This window comes from Salmo salar, chromosome ssa16 (assembly GCF_905237065.1).
Source record: "Salmo salar chromosome ssa16, Ssal_v3.1, whole genome shotgun sequence".
In the NCBI taxonomy this organism is placed as follows: domain Eukaryota; kingdom Metazoa; phylum Chordata; class Actinopteri; order Salmoniformes; family Salmonidae; genus Salmo; species Salmo salar.
This window is the reverse complement of record NC_059457.1, coordinates 41,125,473-41,151,580: the sequence shown is the minus strand read 5'-3', so window position 1 is coordinate 41,151,580 and position 26,108 is coordinate 41,125,473. Positions and strand designations below refer to the sequence as shown.

Sequence of the window (26,108 nt, the reverse complement as noted above, 5' to 3'; positions counted from 1 at the left end):
CAGAGAGAGAGAGGGGAAGAGGGAGAGAGGTACAGAGGGAGGTACAGCAGTGAGAAGGAGTGGGAGGAATAAAGAGCGAGAAAGGGAGACAGCGCAGTGCTGGGCGGCAGGGGGAATGAGTGTGAGGGAGAGAGAGGGGGGGGAGACAGGAAGCGCGCCACAGCCACTGAGCCAGAGACGCAGGGAGAGGAAGACAGAGAGGCCATGAGCAGCAGAGAGGGCAACAGGGGGAAGCAGTAAGGATCACAGCACGCTAAGACGGAGCGTGAGGGGGTAGGACCGGGAAGAGAAAGAGAGAAAAAACAAAGGGATACAATCAGAAACAGGCTTGGACAGGAAAGGGGAGCGAGTGGGTGGGGGTCTGAGGAGAAATAAGCGGAAGAAAGTTTTCGAGAGAGAGGAAAAGAGCGGGAGAGGGAGAAGTCAATGAGAAAAACATTCCATGTGAATGTCAAGGGCGGGAAGCAGGAGGGGGAAAAAAGCTAATTCTTTAAGGAGTCTTCCTCTGTGGCTGCTGGACTGCTTCCATCATGTTCTCAGACACCAGAGCGCCTGCGGAGCACAGAGGCTTTCAGCACAGCAACCCTCATCTCAACCTCTGGCTCCACAATAGATTCAGGGCCCATCACAGTGACATGGGACTCAATGGGCAGCGCAGGCGGACTGATCCCAACCTTACCTATCCCAACAGAGCCAAAGAGGTAGGCTTTAAATCACAAGAGGTAATCAACAATATACATGGGAAGGAAAGGATGGGTCCCCATTTGAATGGACTGGAACTGGAAGAGCTAGATTTAAGAAGCCAAGAGGGCAGTCCTTCCAGGTGGAGCCAGGTCCTGTCTCCAGAGCCAGGCCTGAGACACAGCGCATCTGTCAGGGACCACTACACAGAACGCTCCTTTGTTTGGAACCACCACCAGACGTTACCACACCCCTCAGTCAGGAACTACGTGACTTCCCCCGCTCCACCAACACAGTTCAAAGGTCAAGACGGCTGTAAAGTGCCTGTTTGTTTGGAGGAACAGCTTTGGGGTTACCCCAGACAGACCTGTCAGAGGAACCTTCATAAATCCAGCTGGGTGGATTCAGCCACAGCCACACAGGGCTTACCCAGACACCAGAGTTTCGGTTCTACCTTGAGATCCACCCCCAAAAAAGTCAGAAACATCCAGAGAGACTTGACTAGACCAGTAGGCGGAGCAGAGACCAGAAGAGAACAGAAATACTTGACTAAACCTGTGGAGGGTTACAATGGACCCAGCTCTCTGCATGAGGTCATATTCTCTACAGAGGTTCCTCAGAGAAATATGGGAGGTCCCACTCTCCGACCCCAGCAGGGTCCCAGTAAGCCCTGTCCCATCCCAGAGGATGTCCAGACCAGGCCCGCCAGTGGCCACCATGGCTCCAGGAGAGGGCCAGGGCTGACTGGGTCGAAGAGGAGCCACCGGAAGGTGGTCCGGGATCAGATCCGGAGAGTGGTGGAGAACCTGGAGGAGGTTCTAGGAGGCCTGAAGGACATCCATCAGGAGATGAAGGAGGTAAAGACGTTTCTGTTTGCCTATAAGTTACAGATAGGGTCTATCTTTGATGGGAGGACTTAAAGCTGTTTCTCGTGCAGAGCTGTGGTGTAGTGGTAACACTCCCCGGCACAAGTCACATGTACAACGGCGACTGCGGTTCATGCCCCGCATCCCACTGTTCTGATTTCCAAACTGTCTCAATAAGTGTCAAATATTGAAAAAAAAAAGTTGTTTTGGGAGGGGATAGTGAGCGATATCCTGGTATTGTCATATAGGCTTCAAAATATTGCAGCTGCTTTCTTTGATGTTCCTTTGATATTTGTATATACATATCACGCTATTTCAACGTCCCGAAGGGACTGTGAAGAGCAGTTGTACAGTGTGTTACTTTTGCACTTCTCAGAAAGAGCATAATACCAGTTCATACGTTTGATACTTTAACATGCATTAAAGAGGCGTCTGAATTGATATACACTGTTATACTGCTTGGAAAGCATCTCTCCACCACAGTGTGACAGTCTTATCTATGAAACAGCATAGAAGTGAAGATTTCACTGCATTTTTAAAGGGAGGAAGTGGTGTTTGCTGGGTCGTTCCACCCATAGATAATGATAGAGAAAGCATCCCTATATCGTTTCCATTATGACGTCTGTGAGCGCACAGGCCGAGCTATTGAGGCAGTCTTCATTTTATACTAGTACATTTTCTTCTTCAAATCAAAATGTTTATTTATTTTATTTCACCTTTATTTAACCAGGTAGGCTAGTTCTCATTTACAACTGCGACCTGGCCAAGATAAAGCACAGCAGTAACACAAACAACACAGAGTTACACATGGATAAACAAACATACAGTCAATAATACAGTAGAAAAAGTCTATATACAGTGTGTGCAAATGGGGTGAGATAAGGGAGGTAAGGCAATAAATGGGCCACAGTGGCGAAGTAATTACAATATACCAATTGAACACTGGAATGGTAGATGTGCAGAAGACGAATGTGCAAATAGAGATACTGGGGTGCAAAGGAGCAAGATAAATAAATAAATACAGTATGTGGATGAGGTAGTTGGACGGGCTGTTTACAGATGGGCTATGTACAGGTGCAGTGATCTGTGAGCTGCTCTGACAGCTGGTGCTTAAAGCTAGTGAGGGAGATAGGAGTCTCCAGCTTCAGTGATTTTTGCAGTTCGTTCCTGTCATTGGCAGCAAAGAACTGGAAGGAAAGGCAGCCAAAGGAGGAATTGGCTTTGGGGGTGACCAGTGAAATTTACCTGCTGGAGCGCGTGCTACAAGTGGGTGCTGCTATGGTGACCAGAGAGCTGAGATAAGGCGGGGCTTTACCTAGCAGAGACTTGTAGATGACCTGGAGCCAGTGGGTTTGGCGACGAGTATGAAGCGAGGGCCAGTCAATGAGAGCGTACAGGTCGCAGTGGTGGTTAGTATATGGGGCTTTGGTGAAAAACTGTGATAGATGGAATCCAATTTGTTGAGTAGGGTGTTGGAGGCTATTTTATAAATGACATCGCCGAAGTCAAGGATCGGTAGGATGGTCAGTTTTACGAGGGTATGTTTGGCAGCATGAGTGAAGGATGCTTTGTTTTGCGAAATAGGAAGCTGACTCTAGATTTAATTTTGGTTTGGAGATGTTTAATATGAGTCTGGAAGGAGAGTTTACAGTCTAGCTAGACACCTAGGTATTTGTAGTTGTCCACATATTCTAAGTCAGAACCGTCCAGAGTAGTGATGCTGGACGGACGGGCAGGTGCGGGCAGTGATCGGTTGAAGAGCATGCATTTAGTTTTACATGCATTTAAGAGCAGTTGGAGGCCACGAAAGGAGAGTTGTATGGCATTGAAGCTTGTCTGGAGGTTAGTTAACACAGTGTCCAAAGAAGGGACAGAAGTATACAGAATGGTGTCGTCTGCGTAGAGGTGGATCAGAGAATCACCAGCAGCAAGAGCGACATCATTGATGTATACAGAGAAGAGAGTCGGCCCGAGAATTGAACCCTGTGGCACCCCCATAGAGACTGCCAGAGGTCCGGACAACAGGCCCTCCGATTTGACACACTGAACTCTATCGGAGAAGTAGTTGGTGAACCACGCGAGGTAATCATTTGAGAAACCAAGGCTGTTGAGTCTGCCAATAAGAATGTGGTGATTTGACAGAGTCGAAAGCCTTGGCCAGGTCGATGAATACGGCTGCACAGTAATGTCTCTTATCGATGGCAGTTATGATATCGTTTAGGACCTTGAGCATGGTTGAGGTGCACCCATGACCAGCTCTGAAACCAGATTGCATAGCAGAGAAGGTACAGTGGGATTTGAAATGGTTGGTAATCTGTTTGTTAACTTGGCTTTCGAAGACCTTAGAAAAGCAGGGTAGGATAGATATAGGTCTGTAGCAATTTGTGTCTAGAGTGTCTCCCCCTTTGAAGAGGGGGAGGACCGCGGCAGCTTTCCAATCTTTGGGGATCTCAGAAGATACGAAAGAGAGGTTGAACAAGCTAGTAATAGGGGTTCCAACAATTTCAGCGGATAGTTTTAGGAAGAGAGGGTCCAGATTGTCTAGGCCTGCTGATTTGTAGGTTTTTCAGAACATCAGCTATCTGGATTTGGGTGAAGGAGAAATGGGGAGGCTTGGGCAAGTTGCAGTGAGGGGTGCAGAGCTGTTGACCGGGGTAGGGGTAGCCAGGTGGAAAGCATGGCCAGCCGTAGAAAAATGCTTATTGATTTATCGGTGATGACAATATTTCCAAGCCTCAGTGCAGTGGGCAGCTGGGAGGAGGTGCTCTTGTTCTCCATGGACTTTACAGTGTCCCAGAACTTCTTGGAGTTAGTGCTACAGGATGCAAATTTCTGTTTGAAAAAGCTAGCCTTTGCTTTTCTAACTGCCTGTGTATACTGGTTCCTAACTTCCCTGAAAAGTTGCATGTCGCGGGGGCTATTCGATGCTAATGCAGTACGCCACAGGATGTTTTTGTGCTGGTCGAGGGAAGTCAGGTCTGGAGTGAACCAAGGGCTATATCTGTTCCTGGTTCTCCATTCTTATTTAAGATAGTGAGGAAAGCACTTTTAAAGAATAACCAGGCATCCTCTACTGACGGAATGAGGTCAATATCCTTCCAGGATACCCGGTCCAGGTCGATTAGAAAGGCCTGCTCACTGAAGTGTTTTAGGGAGCGTTAGACAGTGATGAGGGGTGGTTGTTTGACCGCGGACCCATTACGGACGCAGGCAATGAGGCAGTGATCGCTGAGATCCTGGTTGAAGACAGCAGAGGTGTATTTGGAGGGCAAGTTGGTTAGGATGATATCTATGAGGGTGCCAGTGTTTACAGATTTGGAGTTGTACCTGGTAGGTTCATTGATAATTTGTGTGAGATTGAGAGCATCCAGTTTAGATTGTAGGATGGCCAGGGTGTTAAGCATGTCCCAGTTTAGGTCACCTAACAGCACGAGCTCTGAAGTTAGATGGGGGGCAGTCAGTTCGCATATGGTGTCCAGGGCACAGCTGGACAAATGCTATTTGTCACTTGCTTCGAAACAACAGGTGTGGACTAACAGTGAAATGCTTACGGGCCCTTCCCAACAATGCAGAGAGAAAGAAAATAGAGAAATAATAGAAAAGTAAAACATGTAATAATAAAAGTAGAAATAGATACAGAAAGAGTAACAATAACTTGGCTATATACAAGGAGCATCAGTACCAAGTCGATATGCAGGTGTACGAGGTAATTCTATGTTCACCTTTTGTTGCCTTACAGCCTGAAATGAAAACACATAAAATCAGACTTTTTATTTACACACAGTAACCCACAGTGTCCAAATGAGAAAAATGAACCCACAAGTAAAACAGTAAAATACCATATTTGGATAAGTGAACACCCCCCTGAGTTAATACTTGGTGGAACCACCTTTTGCTTGAATTACAGCCATGAGTCTCTTTGAATTCGTCTCTACTAACTTTGCACACCTAGACTGTGGAATATTTGCCCATTCTTCCTTGCAGAATTGTTCAAGCTCAGTCAAATTGCATAGTGAGCGCTCATGGACCGCACTCTTTAAGTCATTCCACAGATTGTCGATGGGATTTAGGTCGGGGCTCTGACTAGGCCACTCAAGGACATTCACCTTCTTGTCCTTCAGCCACTGTATGATTACTTTGGCGGTGTGCTTTGGGTCATTGTCATGTTGAAACGTGAACCATCTTCCCATTTTCAACTTCCTGGCAGAGGGCTGCAGGTTCTCATAAATCTGTCGGTATTTTGCACTGTCCATTTTCCCTTTTATCCCAACAAGTGCTCCCTGCTGAAGAGAAACACCCCCTCAACAGGATGCTGCTGTCACGTGTGCTCCCTCTCCGGCCTCTAGGTCACCAGGCTGCTCGTTATGGCGCACACCTGTCAACATCGTTACGCGCATTATGACACTAACCTGGACTCCATCACCTCCTTGATTACCTGCCCTTTATATGTCACTCCTTTGGTTCCTTCCCCAGGCGCCAATGTTTCTGTGTCATGTCTGTGCGTTGCCCCCCCCCAAAAAAAAATGTCTGCATTGCCCATGTTTCTTATTTGGTATTATGTTGTGTTTATTTATTAAAACGCATACTGCCTGAACTTGCTTCCCGACTGTCAGCGCACATCGTTACAACTGCCACCCCCGTGCTTTACTATAGACTTGGTGTTCCTCGGGTGGAAAGATGTATTGGGTTTTCGCCAGATATATTGTTTTGCATACAGGCCAAAAATGTTGGTCTCATCTGACCACAGCACCTTTTGCCACTTGGCCTCGGAATCTACAATGTGCATTTTGGCAAAGCTCGAACCAGACTTGATGTGGCTTTTTTTGAGGAGTGTTTTTCTCTTGCCACCCTCCCATAGAGGCCAGATTTGTGGAGCGCTTGTGGTATTGTGGTCACATGCACACATTGACCAATCTTTGCCATAAAGGCCTGAAGCTCCTTCAAAGTCACCATTGGCCTCTTGGTAGCCCCTCTGATCAGTCTCCTCCTTGCCAGGTCATCCAGTTTGGAGGGACGGCCTGATCTATGCAGGGTCTGGGTGGTGCCATACGCCTTCCACTTCGTAATATGGTCTTAACTGTGCTCCGAGGGATAGAGAAAGCATTTGAAATCTTTTCATATCCATCCCCTGACTTGTGCTTTCCACAACTTTATCTCATAGATCTTTTGAAAGTGCCGCCCATAATGGATTATTTGCTTTGAATTGCACTACTAAGCAGTGGAGTCCTCTATGAACTGCTTTTATTCTGAACTAATCAAAGTCACTACAACTGATCACAGATGGAAGCCAATTAGCTTGATTTGTGGTTGGTTATACCTCAGCAAGTTTGCAATTTCAATTCTAAGGGGGGGGTTCACTTATACTAATAGGGCATTTTACAGTTTTGGGGATTATTTTTTTAATTGATATTGTGGGTTACTGTGTGTAAATATAGCTGGAAAAGTATAATTGTATGTGTTTTCATTTCAGTCTGTAAGGCAACAAAAGGTGAACATTTTGAAAGGGGGTGGTAACTTTCTATACCCACTGTATAACTAGGAATAAAGTGCTAGATAGTAAACGGTAGGAGCACGGATGTGATGAGTCAAAAAAGTTAGTGCAAAAAGGGTCAATGCAGATAGATAAATAGTTAACCAAATAGCTACCCGGACTAACTATTTAGCAGTCTTTTAGCTTGGGCGTAGAGGCTGTTCAGGGTCCTGTTGGATCCAGACTTGGTGCATCAGTACCGTTGCTGTGTGATAGCAGAGAGAACAGTCTATGACCTGGGTGGCTGGAGTCTGTGACAATTTTTATGGCTTTCGTCTGACATCGCCTTGTATAGAGGTCCTGGATGACAGGGAGCTCAACAATGACGTACTGGGCTGCCCACACTATCCTCTGTAAAGCCTTGCGGTCGGATGACGAATCAGTTGCCATAGCAAGCAGTGATGTACCTAGTCAAGATGCTCTCAATGGTGCAGCTGTATAACTTTTTGAGGATCTGAGGGCCCATGCCCAAAAAAATTCAGCCTACTAAAGGGGAAGAGGCGTTGTTGTGGCCTCTTCACGGCCGTGTTGGTGTGTTTGGACCATGATAGATCCATAGTGATGTGGATGGCCATCCGTTTCCTGTAGTCCACGATCAGCTCCTTTGACTTTCTGACGTTGAGGGAAAGGTTGTTGTCCTGGCACCACACTGCCAGGTCTCTGACCTCCTCCCTATAGGCTGTCTCATCGTCGTCGGTGATCAGGCCTACCACCGTTGTGTTGTCAGCAAACTTAATAATGGTGTTGGAGTCATGCGTAGCCATGAGGACGTGGGTGAACAGATAGTACAGGAGGGGACTAAGCACGCACCCCTGAGGGGCCCCCGTGTTGAGTGTCAGTGTGGCGGATGGGTTGTTGCCTACCCTCACCGCTTGGTGGAATCCCATCAGGAAGTCCAGGATCCAGTTACAGAGGGAGGTGTTCAGTCCCAGGGTCTTACTCTTAGTGATGAGCTTGTAGGGCACTATGGTGTTGAATGCTGAGCTGTAGTCAATGAACAGCATTCTCATGTAGGTCTTCCTTTTGTTCAAGTGGGAAACGGCAGTGTGGAGTGCCATACAGATTGCATCATCTGTGGATCTGTTGGGGTGGTATGCAAATTTGAGTGGGTCCAGGGTGTCTGGGATGACGGTGTTGATGTGAGCCTTGACCAGCCTTTCAAAGCATTTCATGATTACAGATGTGAGTGCTAAGGGGTGATAGTCATTTAGACAGGTTACCTTGGCATTCTTGAGCACAGGGACTATGGTGGTCTGCTTGAAACATGTATGTATTACAGACTGGGTTAGTGAGATGCTGAAAATATCAGTGAAGACACTTGCCAGCTGGTCGGTGCATGATCTGAGTATGCGTCCTGGTAATCCGTTTGCCCTGCGGCCTTGTGAATGTTAACCTGCTTAAAGTTCTTACATCGGCTATGGAGAGCGTGATCACACAGTCATCCGGGAACAGCTTGTGCTCTTATGCAGGGTTCAGTGTTGCGTACGTCGAAGCAAGCATAGAAAGCATTTAACTTGTCTGGTAGGCTCGCGTCACTGGGCAGCTCGCAGCGGAGTTTCCCTTTGTAATCCGTGATAGTTTGCAACGCTGCCACATCCAACGAGCGTCAGAGTGTGGAGTAAAGGTGATCTAGAGTTATTTTGTCTCTAGTTGCACAGGTGACATGTTAGTAGAAATGTTTTCCTGCATTAAAATCACCGACCACCAGGAGCGCTGCCTCTGGATGAACATTTTATTGTTTGCTTATGGCCCCCTGCAGCTCGTTGAGTGCGGTCTTGGTGCCAGCCTCAGTTTGTGGTGGTAAATAAACAGCTACGAAAAATATGGTAAATATTTGTTAAATAGTATGGTATACAGTTTATCATGAGGTGTTCTAACTCAGGCAAGCAGAACCTTGAAACCTAATATTAGAGATTGAGTACCAACTACTAATTAACAAAGAGACGCACCACCCCCCTTGAGCTTACTTTACACTACCGTTCTGTCCTGTCGATACATAGAAAACCAGAGAATATTATCCATGTCCTTGTTCAGCCAAGTTTCCAAGAAACCTAGGATATTACAGTTCTTCAGGTTCCGTTGATAGGATAGTCTCGAATAGAGCTTGTCCAGTATCTTCTCCAGTGATTATACATTCGCCAATAGAACAGAGGGTAGAGGCGGATTATTTACTTGTCCTTAGTTTCATCAGGGTTCCCCGCAAATCAGTCTCTATATTGTCGTCTCTTTCTCTTCCGAGTGTCGGGATTACGGCCTGGTCCGGGGTGAGCAGTATGCCCTCTGTCGCCAACTCATTGAAGTAGAAATCTTCATCCAAATCGAGGTTAGTGATCGCTGTTCTGATGTACAGAAGTTATTTTCGGTCTTAGGAAATGATGGCGGGAACATAATGTATAAAAAAGTTACGATCAGCGCAAAAAAACATACAAAATAGCAGAGTTGGTCAGGAGCCCGTAAAACGGCCTTTATACATTCCAACACCATTCTCTTTTGTTGGCAAACAAACTGAAAGGAATACATTCTGCCACCTGTAGTGTGTTGTTTGAACAGGTATAAAGCCAAGATTGGCGATTTACTGCCACCTGCAGTTATGGAATTTTTTCTCACGAGTATATTCATTGGCTGATCCCTCCTGATGACCCGGATGGAATCATATGATCCTTCCTTAACCCATTGGAAGTCCCACCCACTTGACTACTTCAAAATGGTGAAAGTCCTCAATCGTGCTGCCCATGCTAATACAGGCTTTTGGCTAGTAGAGGCCTCTATCATTCTCTATGTTTCCATCAAATGAGAAAACCTTCTGGGTAGTGTAACTTCGTCCATTTTTTCCCCCATTTCATTTTAACATTCTGTTATAAAGAGCACATGTTAAACTTAATGAAAAACAAGTATCCCATCTCAAGAAGTTAATTAAATATAAAAATGACTACAGTAAGTTCCAAATAAAGTTACAGGGTTGACGATTTCCTCTTAAATCAGCCATAAATCCATTTGTGACAAGGGGAATGGAAGCTTGCTGTGTGCAACAGGGAGGGGTAATTGAATGCAAACTTTACAAAATGAAATTGTTGAAACATTTCTAGCCTGTCTATCTATTGATAACAGGGTTAATGTGTTATGCTTGACCCGCTCAGTTTCCCATTATCAAAACACCAAAAAATGGCCAAAAAGAGTAGAACCAGCTCACTGCTTTTACACTATGATTTGACTATTAAATGTAAAATGTTTATTTTGAAATAAATATTAAAGCAAAAGTTCAGTTCATGTAACAGGGTGTTTTTTGTATTTTATTTTATTAATCACTTGAAATAAATAATAATCTTCAGAAATTACTTTGTCAAATCAACAAAATAACTAGGGCTTTACAATGATGGTGAAAACGTTTTAGGGTTAAGTGGGTTAAAATCTTCTTAGAAGGGGTGAACAGAGGAACATGTTAAAATATTGAATTTGGGCACTTTAGCAAGTCTTTATTCAATAAAAAAAAAATCTGATGTATTAAAATGACCATGTGGTCTATATTAAAGGGCACAATATCTATTGGTGCACAATTTCTGCTTAAAATATCAAAGGGACGCAAAAGGCGCTCTTTTCGTGGAACGACCCTGCTATGCTCCATTTACCTAATGTATGCATTGTTTTAAAGTGATGCTCAGCAGCGGTACCCACTCCTCTCTGGTCCTTCCACCACCAGATGCTGACAGGGGAGCAGCTGGAACCATGCTTTTAATCCTTTTATGGAAACGCCTGAGCCCTGGCTCATATTCTCATCCCATAAAAGTGACATGTAAATCGGCCCCTCTCACGTTATCTTGCTGCATTACTGTACTGTATATGGCACTCCTGCCGTGCCAGGTGGAAAGTTCCGCATAAGTGCAGTTCGAGAGCAAGGGTATTCCACGTGGGTATTTAAAAGGATAGTAGAATGTTAAATAAATGTATGGAGTAACATCCAGCGATGCTGCTCTTATAGTGTGGTGCAAGGAACATCTCTTACTGGAGCAGGTGGTTAGGGACCTGAAGGAAGACACCAGAGAACTTGAGTAGTTAAGTGAGAAAAACAATTTGCCTAGCAACAGCACGACCACACACAGCAAAGGTTGAGGCAGATCAAACATTTTCTCCATCTAATTTTCTCGCATCTCTCCAGCCCCATCTCTGACGTGTATCTTAATCTCTTTCACAGGTGGTGCAGCAGATTGAGCTGCTGACCTCGTCCATTGACCTGAGTGAAGGGGAAGCCAGCCCCAGCCTGCCCAGTGACAGTAGCTCCACCTCCAGTGGAGTCGTGATGGGCAGTAGCCATCAGAGGCCCAGGGGCCCAGGGGGTGAGGAGACCAGGCAGGGGGACGCAGCTCTGTCCTCCGTCATCAGGACTAACTCACCCCAGCGTCACAACCCTGCCTCCAGCCCGGTCTGCCTCCTCCACCAACTTGCTCCCAGGCCTCACAGGAGTAGCCCTGTTCGCCCTCCCACCCCTGGTCTGTCCCCCATCAGTACCAACCCACCTCACCCCAACACCCATGATCCCTCAGTCAAGAGCAAGAGTTTACATTACCCCCTCAACCCTGCCTCTAACTCTGCTCTGTTTCACATCCTTGGACTTTCCCCCCATGAAATAAGTCCCCCTCCTCACCCCTCTGCTCTCAGTCCTTCTGTCACCTTAGAAACCCAAACAGGGCCACCCATGAGGTCACCTCTCCCTGTCAGCCCACCCAGAGCCCTTAAGACCCAGACCATGGTGGAGGGAGTGAGGACAACATCTGCTAAATCACTGGGGCTAACCCAGGGCCAGACGGTACCACACGGCCCAGGGAGAGTTCCAGGGCCCAAGGGCCGCAAGCCGCCTCCTTACCCGCACGATGGGCAGTTTGATCGGGGGGCAAGTAAAGGCAAGGACCCCAGGAAGGCTCCCCCGTATCCTGTGAAGAGAAGACTGCTCTCGACCACGGTGTGAGAGGGAGGAGGTTGGATCAATGGAGCAACTGCCACAGAGCTGAGGGAGCAGAGGGTGATTTAAGGCTCGCCAACTTGAGCAGAGTCCACGTTTCCAAGGTGATGAGAGGTGTCTCGGGGTAGGTATATGTCAGCAGAGTTCTGCTGCATTTGTGCTGACACCCTGTCCACCTTTCTGGCTTGGCTCTGACCAAGGACAAGAGACAGGATAAGAGACAGCAACACCTGGCTCGGCCGCACTTGTAACGTCTAGGGCCCGATGCAGATGCTCACTTAGCAGAATGATGACACGACCAAATAGGAAGTGAGAACATCTCTTTGGTGTACAATGTCTCTTGGCTGACTTGGTCCCACAGTGCTTGGAAGTGTATCTGGGGGAGATGGGGGAGAGGGGGACAGAGAGCGGGGCAGCTGGCCATTAGTCCTAACCTTCAATGGGCCCTTGGTGGTGATGCCTAACCTAACCCTCCTCATCCACAAGCTCCATCTGTTCCCTGTAAATGTCAATCAGGAAATAGAGAGGAAGAGAGAGAGAGATGGGGGAACACAATCCAAACTGGCCGAGAGCATTTACAAGAGAGAAATGATGACGCACTCATCGGGTCGTATCATGGTGCCCGTAGTTCAGAATCAATCTACCTGTATCACAGTGGTTGTAACGTGCCATTGCATGTTGTAGATCATTTGTATTTGTAGTTAATTTGATGCCATCTTGTGGACTTGACATGTACTTCAGCAGATACATTTGGACTGGAAACATTGTTCTAATCAGGGATCTTAGGAATACCTTCCAATGCAATTTTTAGACAATGTTGGCCATGTTTTCTGATGGGAAGTTAAAAGTCAACAGTTATAGTAGTAACAGATGGCCAATAGTAACGACCTGTTTATAAACTGAACAAAAATATAAATGCAACATGCAACAATTTCAAAGATTTTACTGAGTTACAGTTCACATAAGGAATTCAGTCGATTGAAATGAATTCATTAGGCCCTCATCTATGGATTTCACATTACTGGGAATACAGATATGCATCTGTTGGTCACAGATACACAACACGAACAAAAGTATGTGGACACCTGTTCGTCGAACGTGTCATTCCAAAATCATGGGCATTAATATGAAGTTGGTCCCCCCTTTGCTGCTACAACAGCCTCCACTCTTCTGGGAAGGCTTTCCACTAGATGTTGGAACATTGCTGATGGGCTTGCTTCCATTCAGCCACAAGAGCATTAGTGAGGTCGGGCACTGATGTTGGGCGATTAGGCCTGGCTCGCAGTCGGTGTTCCAATTCATCCCAAAGGTGTTCGATGGGGTTGTGGTCAGGGCTCTGTGCAGGCCAGTCAAGTTCTTCCACACCTATCTCAACAAACCATTTCTGTATTGACCTCGCTTTGTGCATGGGGGCATTGTCATGCTGAAACAGGAAAGGGCCTTTCCCAAATTGTTGCCACAAAGTTGGAAGCACCGAATCATCTAGAATGTCATTGTATGCTGTAGCGTTAAGATTTCCCTTCACTGGAACTAAGGGGCCAAGACCAAACCATGAAAAACAGCCCAGACCATTATTCCTCCTCCACCAAACTTTACAGTTGGCACTATGCATTGGGGCAGGTAGCGTTCTCCTGGCATCCGCCAAACCCAGATTCGTCCGTCGGACTGCCAGATTGTAAAGCGGTATTCATCACTCCGGAGAACGCGTTTCCACTGCTCCATAGTCCAATGGCGGCGAGCTTTACACCACTCCAGCTGATACTTGGCATTGCGTATGGTGATCTTAGGCTTGCGTGCGGCTGCTCGGCCATGGAAACCCATTTCATGAAGCTCCCGACAAACAGTTATTGTGCTGACGTTGCTTCCAGAGGCAGTTTGGAACTCTGTAGTGAGTGTTGCAACCAAAGACAGACAATTTGAATGCGCTATGCACTTTAGCACTTGGTTGCCCGTTCTGTGAGCTTATGTGGTCTACTACTTCGCGGCTGAGACTTTGTTGCTCCTAGATGTTTACACTTCACAATAACAGCACTTACAGTTGACCGGGGCAGCTCTAGCAGGGTAGAAATCTGACAAACTGACTTGTTGGAAAGGTGGCATCCTATGACGGTTCCACGTTCAATGTCACTGTGCTCTACTGCCATTCTACTGCCAATGACGTGGTTAAATGTTGGACATACTGCCAAATTCTCTAAAACGATGTTGGAGGCAGCTTATGGTAGAGAAATTAACATTCAATTCTCTGGCAACAGCTCTGGTGGCCATTCCTAGATTCAGCTGGCCAATTGCGCGCTTCCTCAAAACTTGAAACATCTGTGGCATTGTGACAAAACTGCACATTTTAGAGTGGTCTTTAACTGTACCCAGCACAAAGTGCACCTGTGTAATGATCATGCTGTTTAATCAGCTTCTTGATATGCCACAACTGTCAGGTGGATGGATTATATTGGCAAAGGATACATGCTCAACAAATTTGTGCACAAAATATGAGAGAAATAAGCTTTTTGTGCATATGGAACATTTCTGGGATCTTTTATTTCAGCCAGTTGTGGAAAAAAATACCCAAATGTCATACTTGAGTAAAAGTAAAGATACCTTAATAAAAAATTACTCAAGTAAAAATGAAAGTCACCTAGTAAAATTCTACTTGAGTAAAAGTCTAAAAGTATTTGATTTTAAATACACTTAAGCAGTGGCGATTTCAGCATGTACATCTTGGTTGGGAAAACAAAAACAAAACAAAAATTAGGATGCATGCCAGCAAAGCCATGTCACAACACAACACAACACTAAACAATACATTAATTGCACTATAACGGTGACAAACGGTGCCCACAAACTGTTAGGGCCTACATAAAGCTGTCCCAACAGCAGAGTCCCAGAACAGAAGCAGTCCCAAAACCTTACCACTGCTACACCTGGCTCTCAGCGGAGCCTTGTCTGGCAGCGGAACAGTTCATTCAGCCTCATTTAATGCCTTTAAAAAACATAGCTGATGTGGCTGACTTTCTGAAACAAATGTGGTTTCTATTGACAATTGAGATGTACAAACTATCGCATAAGGGGACGACAAGCGGCTAAGAGGCAATCCATCATTTTGATTAAGACATTAATGAGAGAGCTATGACGGACGTAGTCAATATAACTATTTGTTCAGCACATTTGAAATGTACAGTGACAGAATTCAGAACTTGGGCTGTTCTTACAGTGTTCTCCCTGTACACAAAGTCAGAACCGTAGGATAAATAAAGGGGGCATATAAGCAGACAATGGAAGCTCTTACAATATTAGATGATTACATTTCTCTAAAATAGGTTATAGGCTACATGTGCACCACCAAGTCAAAACATTAGGCAAAATTAAGATGGAAAAATAGACCAAATTATTAGGGTGATGCACATAGGCTACTAACAGCTTACTACACAACATACACTTAATATTACATTCTAAGCTACAGTATACATATCTCCCTGGCATATTACATAATTTATGCAGCAGCATACAATACATTTTTGAACAGGAAGGTGGCGCGGCGGTCCTTTGTGGGCAAATTTTTGCATCAAACTTTGTCATCAAAATCTGGTATTCTCTGGATTTATGGTGCTTTCAAGATAACTGGAAACTCGGGAAAAAAACAAGGTTGAATCATGATGATATCAGTGATCTTCAGGTCGTAGCTCTAGAAAGAGGCCTGAATTCCTGACTTATAATTCCGAGATGGATGACCGTTCAAAATGTATTTTCCCAGTCGGAGCAAATTTTTCCCTGAGTTCCCAGTTGTCTTGAACTAACTGAAGTCAGATTTCCCAGTCCGAGTTAACAGTTGTTTTGAGCGCGGCACAAATCATGCTTCATTGACAGCATGGCCAATGTTGAATGTTTATAATTTTAAGCTTGGAAAAGGGACCCTGAAACCCAGACTTGGGACCACACAGTCACTCCACTGAATAGCAGGCTAGTGATTGCTTTGCAATGCTTGCAGTTAGCCACTGATTCCTTCCAAACCACTCATTGTTGAATTTGCAACTTCCGACTTGTTGTGTAATGTTGATGTCCAATGGTCGATGAGCACCGATACGTTTTATCTATAAATTCTCTTCATAATTTCCCTTCATATGACAAGGATTAAAAAAGATTTGCCAGTAGATTGTCGACTTGATTCATGATGATGACTGCGAGCTAAGATTTTGAAGTATGATGTTGACATGATCAGTTCAATCAAGGTACTGTAGATATAACATGATTTGACGTAATTTTATCTGTAGCCAATGACCTTGAGCCTTCTTGGATGGGCACTTCTAATGTAACTCTATGGCAGCACACAAGGGGCTTGAATTTTCAAGCTCTACCCTTAGACTTGGTGGTGACGTAGTGTCCCCATGAGTGACAGAACAATGAGCCAATCACGGCGCAACTAGAGAACATTACCAAACCCTACGCTACGTAAACTCAGCAAAAAAAAGAAATGTCCTCTCACTGTCAACTGTGTTTATTTTCAGCAAACTTAACATGTGTAAATATTTGTATGAACATAACAAGATTCAACAACTGAGGCATAAACTGAACAAGTTCCACAGACATGTGACTAACAGAAATGGAATAATGTGTCCCTGAACAAAGGGGGGGGGGTCAAAAGCGGGGTCAAAAGCAAAAGTAACAGTCAGTATCTGGTGTGGCCACGAGCTGCATTAAGTACTGCAGTGCATCTCCTCCTCATGGACTGCACCAGATTTGCCAGTTCTTGCTGTGAGATGTTACCCCACTTCCACCAAGGCACTTGCAAGTTCTGGGGGGAATGGCCCTAGCCCTCACCCGCTGATCCAACAAGTCCCAGACGTGCTCAATGGGATTGAGATCCGGGCTCTTCGCTGGCCATGGCAGAACACTGACATTCCGTTCTTTCAGGAAATCACGCACAGAACGAGCAGTATGGCTGGTGGCATTGTCATGCTGGAGGGTCATGTCAGGATGAGCCTGCAGGAAGGGTACCACATGAGGGAGGAGGATGTCTTCCTTGTAACGCACAGCGTTGAGATTGCCTGCAATGACAACAAGCTCAGTCCGATGATGCTGTGACACACCGCCCCAGACCATGACGGACCCTCCACCTCCAAATTGATCCCGCTCCAGAGTACAGGCCTCGGTGTAACGCTCATTCCTTCGACGATGAACGCGAATCCGACCATCACCCCTGGTGAGACAAAACTGCGACTCGTCAGTGAAGAGCACTTTTTGCCAGTGCTGTCTGGTCCAGTGACGGTGGGTTTGTGCCCATAGGCGACGTTGTTTCCAGTAATGTCTGGTGAGGACCTGCCTTACAACAGGCCTACAAGCCCTCAGTCCAGCCTCTCTCAGCCTATTGCGGATAGTCAGCCCTGATGGAGGGATTGTGCATTCCTGGTTTAACTCGGGCAGTTGTTATTGCCATCCTGGACCTGTCCCGCAGGTGTGATGTTCGGATGTACCGATCCTGTGCAGGTGTTGTTACATGTGGTCTGCCACTGCGAGGACGATCAGCTGTCCGTCCTGTCTCCCTGTAGCGCTGTCTTAGGTGTCTCACAGTACGGACATTGCAATTTATTGCCCTGGCCACATCTGCAGACATCATGCCTCCTTGCAGCATGCCTAAGGCAGGTTCACGCAGATGAGCAGGGACCCTGGGCATCTTTCTTTGGTGTTTTTCAGTCAGTAGAAAGACCTCTTTAGTGTCCTAAGTTTTCATAACTGTGACCTTAATTGCCTACTGTCTGTAAGCTGTTAGTGTCTTAACGACCGTTCCATAGGTGCATGTTCATTAATTGCTTATGGTTCATTGAACAAGCATGGGAAACAGTGTTTAAACCCTTTACAATGAAGATCTGTGAAGTTATTTGGATTTTTACGAATTACCTTTGAAAGACAGGGTCCTGAAAAAGGGAGTTTATTTTCCGCTGGCTGCCCCACCACCACAGAAAGTACTGAACTAGGCTGAAACACCTGCATTTTGGAGCTGCCTTACTCAAGAAAGCAAAAAAGAGACCATGTTTGTATTATTCGGCTTTATTAACTCAACGATTTTATAAAAAATGTTACATTGTTTGCAAACTGTCCAAAAACATTATGCACATCGAATTTCGTCTTTGTGTAATAGCTACATTTTCATATGGAACGTAATAATGTAACTCATGGCTATGGAATCTGCTGAACTGAAAATGTGTGCCCTAATAATATAAAACAAGAGCATGAGATCGACACACAGAACTCTGAAAGTAATCCAAGCTGAAAACCATCAAACCTGAGCATGGACAGCAGTGTGAAATATTAGCAAGGACATTCTGATCAATTAGCTGTGTCAAAACATGAGAACACACATTTCACATTCCCAGACAACATGACTTTTATTGGAGCATCAGTTGCACATTGTGATTTAGAAAGCCAAAGAGTAGAAAATAAAATATAAAAAAATAAGTGCCCGGTGGTATTTCCTTCTGGGAGCCATGGGACTCCACTATCAACGCTGAGTGAGGGCCTCCTCTAGACAGACAGGGATGAACCTGGTATGTGCTGGCAAGCTAACTATCCTCTACATCAAGGCAATATGTCTCTAATCCTGGTGGGCCAAATAAGCATCTGTTCTAAAGCTCCACCTAGCTTCATTAAGACTGTTGGTAGGAGTGAGAGAGGAGGGAGAATCTATCTATCTAGATCAAAAGAACAGAGAAACTGGGCTCCATGCTCTACAGTGTCTGTACTAACCATTCACTTGCTTAGAGAAGAAGCAGATTGGAAAAATATATATCTGTTAACGTGCGCACGGCGAAGACAAAAGATTACTCACATTTCCCTGGCTTAGCATAAGACCGATAAATCCTCTGAACCTATAACTCTCTACACCCGTTAAGATCAGACATCCCAAGATGCATTCTCATACAGTATGGAACATAATGAATTTTCCATGTAAAGCCATAATCCTCAAAATAACAAACAATAGATTTATTCAACAGCATAGTTGTAGACCACCAAGGTCTAAGGCTGTCTAAGACTGTATCGTCCTTCGTGCTTGAATATCGTCTTTCAATTGCCACTGTTGTCGACATTAGAGCACAATGGCCTGCCTTGAGAGCACGCCTGGATGTCACCATTTGATGATATTACAACAGTCATTGGGATTTCCAGCCAATCAAAGCTCATTGCGTCGTGTCCGGCCAATAATAGTCAGTTTGGAGAGCTCAGCGCGGAACTTCCCATCTTTGTGGGTCACTGGAAGGGTGATGGGAGAGGAAACAAGTTACTACAATATCATAACACAAGTACAACATTCAACAACATTCAGTAGTAGACAGTGGCATACCACAATTTAGCAGGGCCCCCCTGAAATGTTTGCAGTTTTATAGCAAATTTCCTGTAATTCTATATTTTTGGCCATGGCTTATAACGTGTTCATATTCATATTATTACCCATGGCCCCACCCCCCGCGGAGGTATATGCTAAGCCAGTGGAAGTAGGTTGTTATAATGTTCAGATTGCTGTTGCTGACATTGTGCCAAAGTATAGATCCATCATCAATTCTATCTACTTTTGTCGCAAACGCTTAATTCCAGACAAATAGGTAAAAAACAAGAAGAGTATTGATCTGTTGTGACAGACATACGGGAATGCAGTAGCTCAGCAGTAAGCAGACTAGTCATCTCACCTGTAGAATCCCCCACAGTGAATTCATCTTCCTTCAAAGTCACATCCCTCTGTCCTCCCGTCGCAGTCTGGGACTGTGGAGACGATGACGGGGAGAGATGGGAGCAGGGGATTGATGAGAAAAGGGATAACAAACAAGGGGATGAAAGTGTGAATGGAAAAGAGAGAAACTCATCACGACAGAGGCAAGGAGAGTTACAGTGGAGTGACAAGGTCGAGGAGATGCTCTGCTTCTCAGGAGTGCTGGTTATTTTTATCCCAATGTTTAGTGAGTGTTGTTTATTCTGTCTTTTCACAGGAGACAGTGCCGTCAGGAGGAGAGGTTGAACGGTTCTGTTCTGACGACAGCGTCTGTCTGAGGCTTTGTCCTTGCGAGGGAGGATGGTCAAGAAGAGGCCTGTGGGAGAGCAGTGTATGTGCGGCGATGTACAAAGCCTCCTCGCCTGACAGACTCCTCAGAACAGCGTTTCCCTGTATGGTGTTTGGGTAAACACTGGTGGGTTGCCATTGGTTTGTGTGAAGATGTGGCAATAAACTGCGTCATGACTGCAAACATCAGTTTACATAGTAGATCAGAGGGAGATATAAAAAACTTATGGTGGGACGGACACAGCACAGAACGGTTTAGGAACCACTGCCTTAGAACTCTGTGTGCAACTTACATGTGATGTGACACTAGTCTGAGAGTTGTTTGTACTCTGAACACAGCAGCATTCACTTGGGAGAAGAATACATGGTTAGATCTGAATGCAACATGGTAACAATGTACTCTCTGACTGCAATATAATGTTCTCTCAAATACCTACAGTAACAGTCAAAAGTTTGGACACACCTACTCATTCAAGGGTTTTACTTTATTTTTACTATTTTCTACATTGTAGAATAGTAGAATAATAGTGAAGACATCAAAACTATGAAATAACACATATGGAATCATGTAGTAACCAAAAAAGTGTTAAACAAATAAAAATATATTTTATATTTGAGATTCTTCAAAGTAGCCACCCTTTGCCTTGACAGCTTTTGCACACTCCTGGCATTCTCTCAACCAGCTTCATGAGGTAGTCACCTGGAATGCATTTCAATTAACACGTGTGCCTTGTTAAGTTAATTTGTGGAATTTCTTTCCTTCTTACTGCGTTTGAGCTAAACAGTTGTGTTGTGACAAGGTCGGGGTGGTATACAGAAGATAGCCCTATTTAGTAAAAGACCAAGTCCATATTATAGCAAGAACAGTTCAAATAAGCAAAGACAAACGACATTCCATCATTACTTTAAGACATGAAGGTCAGTCAATTCGGAAAATTCAAAGAACTTTGAAAGTTTCTTCAAATGCAGTCGCAAAAACCATTAAGCACTATAATGAAACTGGCTCTCATGAGGACCGCCACAGGAAAGTAAGACCCAGGGTTACCTCTGCTGCAGAGGATAAGTTCATCAGAGTTACCAGCCTCAGAAATTGCAGCCCAAATAAATGCTTCAGAGTTCAAGTAACAGAAACATCTCTACATCAACTGTTCAGAGGAGACTGCGTGAATCAGGCCTTCATGGTAGAATTGCTGCAAAGAAACCACTACTAAAGGACACCAATAAGAAGAAGACTTGCTTGGGCCAAGAAACATGAGCAATGGACATTAGACCGGTGGAAATATCTCTTTTGGTCTGATGAGTCCAAATTTGAGATTTTTGGTTCCAACCGCTGTGTCTTTGTGAGACGCAAAGTAGGTGAACGGATGATCACCGCATATGTGGTTCTCACCGTGAAGCATGGAGGAGGAGGTCTGATGGTGTGGGGGTGCTTTGCTGGTGACACTGTCTGTGATTTATTTAGAATTCAAGGCACACTTAACCAGCATGGCTACCACAGCATTCTGCAGCGATACGCCATCCCATCTGGTTTGCGCTTAGTGGGACTATCATTTGTTTTTAAACAGGACAATGACCCAACACACCTCCAGGCTATGTAAGGACTATTTGAACAAGAAGGAGAGTGATGGAGTGCTGCATCAGATGACCTGGCCTCCACAATTACCCAACCTCAACCCAATTGAGATGGTTCGGGATAAGTTGGACCGCAGAGTGAAGGAAAAGCAGCCAACAAGTGCTCAGCCTATGTGGGAACTCCTTCAAGACAATTGGAAAAGCATTCCAGGTGAAGCTGGTTGACAGAATGCCAAGAGTGTGCAAAGCTGTCATCAAGGCAAGGGGTAGCTGCTTCAAAGAATATAAAATATATTTAGATTTTTTTGTTTCTACATGATTCCATATGTGTTACTTCATAGTTTTAATATCTTCACTATTATTCTACAATATAGAAAATAGTTAAAATAAAGAAAAACCTTTGAATGAGTAGCTGTGTCCAAACTTTTGACTGATACTGTGTGTTGCCATGACAATCTATTTTATCATCTCTACCCATATAAAGCCCTATATTAGCCTTGATTTACAGTTGAAGTCGGAAGTTTACATACACCTTAGCCAACTACATTTAAACTCAGTTTTTCACAATTCCTGACATTTAATCCTAGTAAAAATTCCCTGTCTTGAGGTCAGGTAATTATTATTTCAGCTTTTATTTCTTTCATCACATTCCCAGTGGGTCAGAAGTTTACATACACTCAATTAGTATTTGGTAGCATTGCCTTTAAATTGTTTAACTTGGGTCATACATTTCAGGTAGCCTTCCACAAGCTTCCCACAATAAGTTGGGTGAATTTTGGCCCATTCCTCCTGACAGGGCTGGTGTAACTGAGTCAGGTTTGTAAGGCCTCCTCGCTCGCACACACTTTTTCAGTTCTGCCAACAATTTTCTATGGGATTGAGGTCAGGGCTTTGTGATGGCCACTCCAATACCTTGACTTTGTTGTCCTTAAGCCATTTTGCCACAACTTTGGAAGTATGCTTGGGGTCATTGTTCGTTTGGAAGACCCATTTGCGACCAAGCTTTAACTTCCTGACTGATGTCTTGAAATGTTGCTTCATTATATCCACATCATTTTCTTTCCTTATGATGCCATCTATTTTGTGAAGTGCACCAGTCCCTCCTGCAGCAAAGCACCCCCACAACATGATGCTGCCATCCCCGTGCTTCACGGTTGGGATGGTGTTCTTCGGCTTGCAAGCCTCCCCTTTTTTCCTCCAAACATAACGATGGTCATTATGGCCAAACAGTTCTATTTTTGTTTCATCAGACCAGAGGACATTTCTCCAAAAAGTACAATATTTGTCCCATGTGCAGTTGCAAACCGTAGTCTGGCTTTTTTATAGCAGTTTTGGAGCAGTGGCTTCTTCCTTGCTGAGTCGATATAGGACTCATATTACTGTGGATATAGATACTTTTGTACCCGTTTCCTCCAGCATCTTCACAAGGTCCTTTGCTGTTCTTCTGGGATTGATTTGCACTTTTTGCACCAAAGTACGTTCATCTCTAGAAGACAGAACGCGTCTCCTTCCCGAGCGGTATGACGGCTGCGTGGTCCCATGGTGTTTATACTTGCGTACTATTGCTTGTACAGATGAACGTGGTACCTTCAGGCGTTTGGAAATTGCTCCCAAGGATGAACCAGACTTGTGAAGGTCTACAACTTTTTTCTGAAGTCTTGGCTGATTTCTTTTGATTTTCCCATGATGTCAAGCAAAGAGGCACTGAGTTTGAAGGTAGGCCTTGAAATACATCCACAGCTACACCTCCAATTGACTCAAATTATGTCAATTAGCCTATCAGAAGCTTCTAAAGCCATGACATAATTTTCTGGAATTTTCCAAGCTGTTGAAAGGCACAGTCAACTTAGTGTATGTAAACTTCTGACCCACTGGAATTGTGCTACAGTGAATTATAAGTGAAATAATCTGTCTGTAAACAATTGTTGGAAAAATGACTTGTGTCATGCACAAAGTAGATGTCCTAACCAACTTGCCAAAACTATAGTTTGTTAACAAGAAATTTGTGGAGTGGTTGAAAAACAAGTTTTAAGGACTCCAACCTAAGTGTATTTAAACTTCCGTCTTCAACTGTAGCTTGCCAGTAAATCAGGATAAAAACAGACCGAAGTCTAAAAATGTGTAGGTAGGTACATACAGTCAATGTAGAAGACATGTTTCCATGGGGATATGCAGTTCTACCTCATTATCACTGAGACAGACAGAAGCGCACTTGAACCAGGAGACCAGCGGAGAAGACGGGTCAATGCTGCTGCGACAATATGCTGACATTGGACATATACCTTATCTACTTTACACCACAAAACATGTTAGCAAAGACTGTGCTCCAATGCATTATTATGTAGAAATGCCGATAGGAGAGCAAATTACATGACCCATCTGTATATGGTGGATACTTACATATGCACTGGCATACTCAATCTTGGCTCCTTTCAGCTCAGCCTTGAACTGTGTGAAAAACAGGTAGGACTTCCCTTGGGGTCTATCAACAAAGAGGAAGAGAGAAATCAACAAAAATGAAGATAGGGATTAAATCACTACTGACGTTTTTATTCCATTTTTTTATTTCACCTTTATTTAACCAGGTAGGCCAGGTGAGAACAAGTTCTCATTTACAGCTGCGACCTGGCCAAGATAAAGCAAGATTGTTGACTCTGCTATTAGTTATTCACTAGGCAAAGCTAAGATGAAAAACTGGAACTGATTGACCTGAGATATCTCAGGTGAATGACCACCAAGCGACAGTTCAATGAATAACTCATTCAGTGTACATGGAAATCTCTGCAGTCTAACTTCTATTGTTCAGTGTGACCTCACACCAGGGATTACAGTTTACCTCCACAAAGAGCAGGAGAACAGACTGTCGTCGTCGCTCAGGCCCACACTCATCAGCCATTGCTGTTAAAACAACATAGCATGAAAACCTGTTATTATAATATTATTATTTTGATTATGTATTCTTTAGGTATGTGAGTAGTATGGCACAGGTTGAAATGTACTTTCTGTTGATCTACTCTGGAATGTACTTTTAAACTGCACACTGAAACCTATGAATCAGTTTACCGCAGGTAGCATATGTTTCAACTCTAGACTAGAATGAAGTGTCCTATTTATTAGGTTGAAACAACCTAAACTTAGATCAAGATACAACCTACCTCGTTGGTTCCCCCTTGTGATGCATACGTGAATGAACATTCATATTCTCTCTGTGAAAGTAGGAGGAATTTAAGACATCTGTACATTTTTCTTGATGATTAAATTGAGCCAGGAATGATCATTAAAAGACAAAACACATTATTTATTTGTAGGCCTAAGTGTTTGGAAGTCAAATCGGATGTTTGGGAGTCAAACAATGTATAGCTCATTATTATTTCAAACATCTGCAATTTGTAATACAACGGGGCACTTTATTTTCACATGCATCGGCTACTATTGTATATTTGGGATTTAACATAAAGACAACATGGATTGCGTCTCTGTCGGAAAATGTAGATCTATTCTAGGCCAATGAATAGCCTCCTTGTGGCACTCCGGTACTGACGTGTCAGCATATCAGAGGTCGTTTCCTCATCATCATGCGACGACCAGAGACTTAAGAAAAAAATGTTTTAGCTACATAGTTTAAATTATATTTCATTTGTGAGCGGTGCCATCATGTTCTTGGTTGTTATTTGAATTAGCTACCATATGTGAACCAACAGCAAGAGTTTGCAGGGAACTATAACGTTACTCGGCAATTCGTATGCATATTTGTGCCACTACAACATTACAATGCAACATACACGACTTCACTAGCTGTCAAGTAGTACAGTACTGTTGGCTGGATGTTGTGGCTAGCTATATTGCTTACCATTTTCTCAGAGAACGTGTGCACCATTCCACCGGGTTTTACGTTGAATTCCACAGTTTTCGTTCGCTCATCGGCACTAGCCAATGTAACTGTTGACGTTACAACCAACAAAGCAAGAAATGCAAAGTTATTTTGCGCCATTTTGGTCTGCTGCTACTGACCGATAATTCGTGCGAGTGCTCTGCGGAGTGTCGTCACATGGAACTCAAAATAATTCAAGTGATGAGGGAATTCGTGAAAAACACGTTTTTGCTCTCAAATACGCGAAACTTCTTGATGCTTTCAAATACAAACATATGTGGTTAAACAGTTTAATTTATTGTTCTTCTTTTTCAGCCTGCATAAATCTTAACTATCCAATCAGTATCTCTCTGCGATAGTTCATTTTCATCACACGAGGGCGCCATTTTCTAAGAATACTGAGGCTGTGTTCTTGTCTCATCTTGCACTGGTGACTAAGCTGATTGTTCTGAAGTTCATCTACAGGAGAAGCCACACATTTCAACCTTTTTGTTTATGGTTATTTATCCTCTATTTTACTTGATTGTTTGTTATTATTTGATCTCATTGAGATAAAACATTGTATTGTATTGTTTACAAGTCATCGAGAAAAC

General features: G+C 44.2%; 2 protein-coding genes across 2 annotated transcripts; one reads left to right on the top strand and one right to left on the bottom strand.

The window, feature by feature from the left end:
* On the top strand, positions 1-20,543 carry LOC106573826 (uncharacterized). Its single transcript, XM_014149192.2, has 3 exons — positions 1-1,538; positions 11,267-12,155; positions 20,002-20,543. Exons 1-2 carry the CDS (start codon positions 531-533, stop codon positions 12,035-12,037), a joined length of 1,779 nt encoding a protein of 592 aa, XP_014004667.2. The 5' UTR covers positions 1-530; the 3' UTR covers positions 12,038-12,155; positions 20,002-20,543.
* On the bottom strand, positions 18,055-25,845 carry LOC106573827 (myeloid-derived growth factor). The gene is made up of 6 exons (XM_014149193.2): positions 25,495-25,845; positions 24,800-24,850; positions 24,481-24,542; positions 24,045-24,126; positions 19,705-19,777; positions 18,055-19,270 (listed from the first exon to the last, which is right to left on the bottom strand). The coding sequence occupies exons 1-6, from the start codon at positions 25,633-25,635 to the stop codon at positions 19,191-19,193; spliced, it is 489 nt and encodes a 162-aa protein (XP_014004668.1). The 5' UTR covers positions 25,636-25,845; the 3' UTR covers positions 18,055-19,190.
* Between the last annotated feature and the right edge of the window lie 263 nt (positions 25,846-26,108).

Bases quoted from the DNA above. Each gene is read 5' to 3' on its own strand.
- LOC106573826 (XM_014149192.2), top strand. From the start codon at position 531: ATGTTCTCAGACACCAGAGCGCCTGCGGAGCACAGAGGCTTTCAGCAC. The intron at 1,539-11,266 runs GTAAAGACGTTT...TCTCTTTCACAG, and splicing joins TCCATCAGGAGATGAAGGAG to GTGGTGCAGCAGATTGAGCT.
- LOC106573827 (XM_014149193.2), bottom strand. From the start codon at position 25,635: ATGGCGCAAAATAACTTTGCATTTCTTGCTTTGTTGGTTGTAACGTCA. The intron at 24,851-25,494 runs GTAAGCAATATA...CTACTTTCACAG, and splicing joins ACACGTTCTCTGAGAAAATG to AGAGAATATGAATGTTCATT. The intron at 24,543-24,799 runs GTAGGTTGTATC...TTGTTTTAACAG, and splicing joins CACAAGGGGGAACCAACGAG to CAATGGCTGATGAGTGTGGG.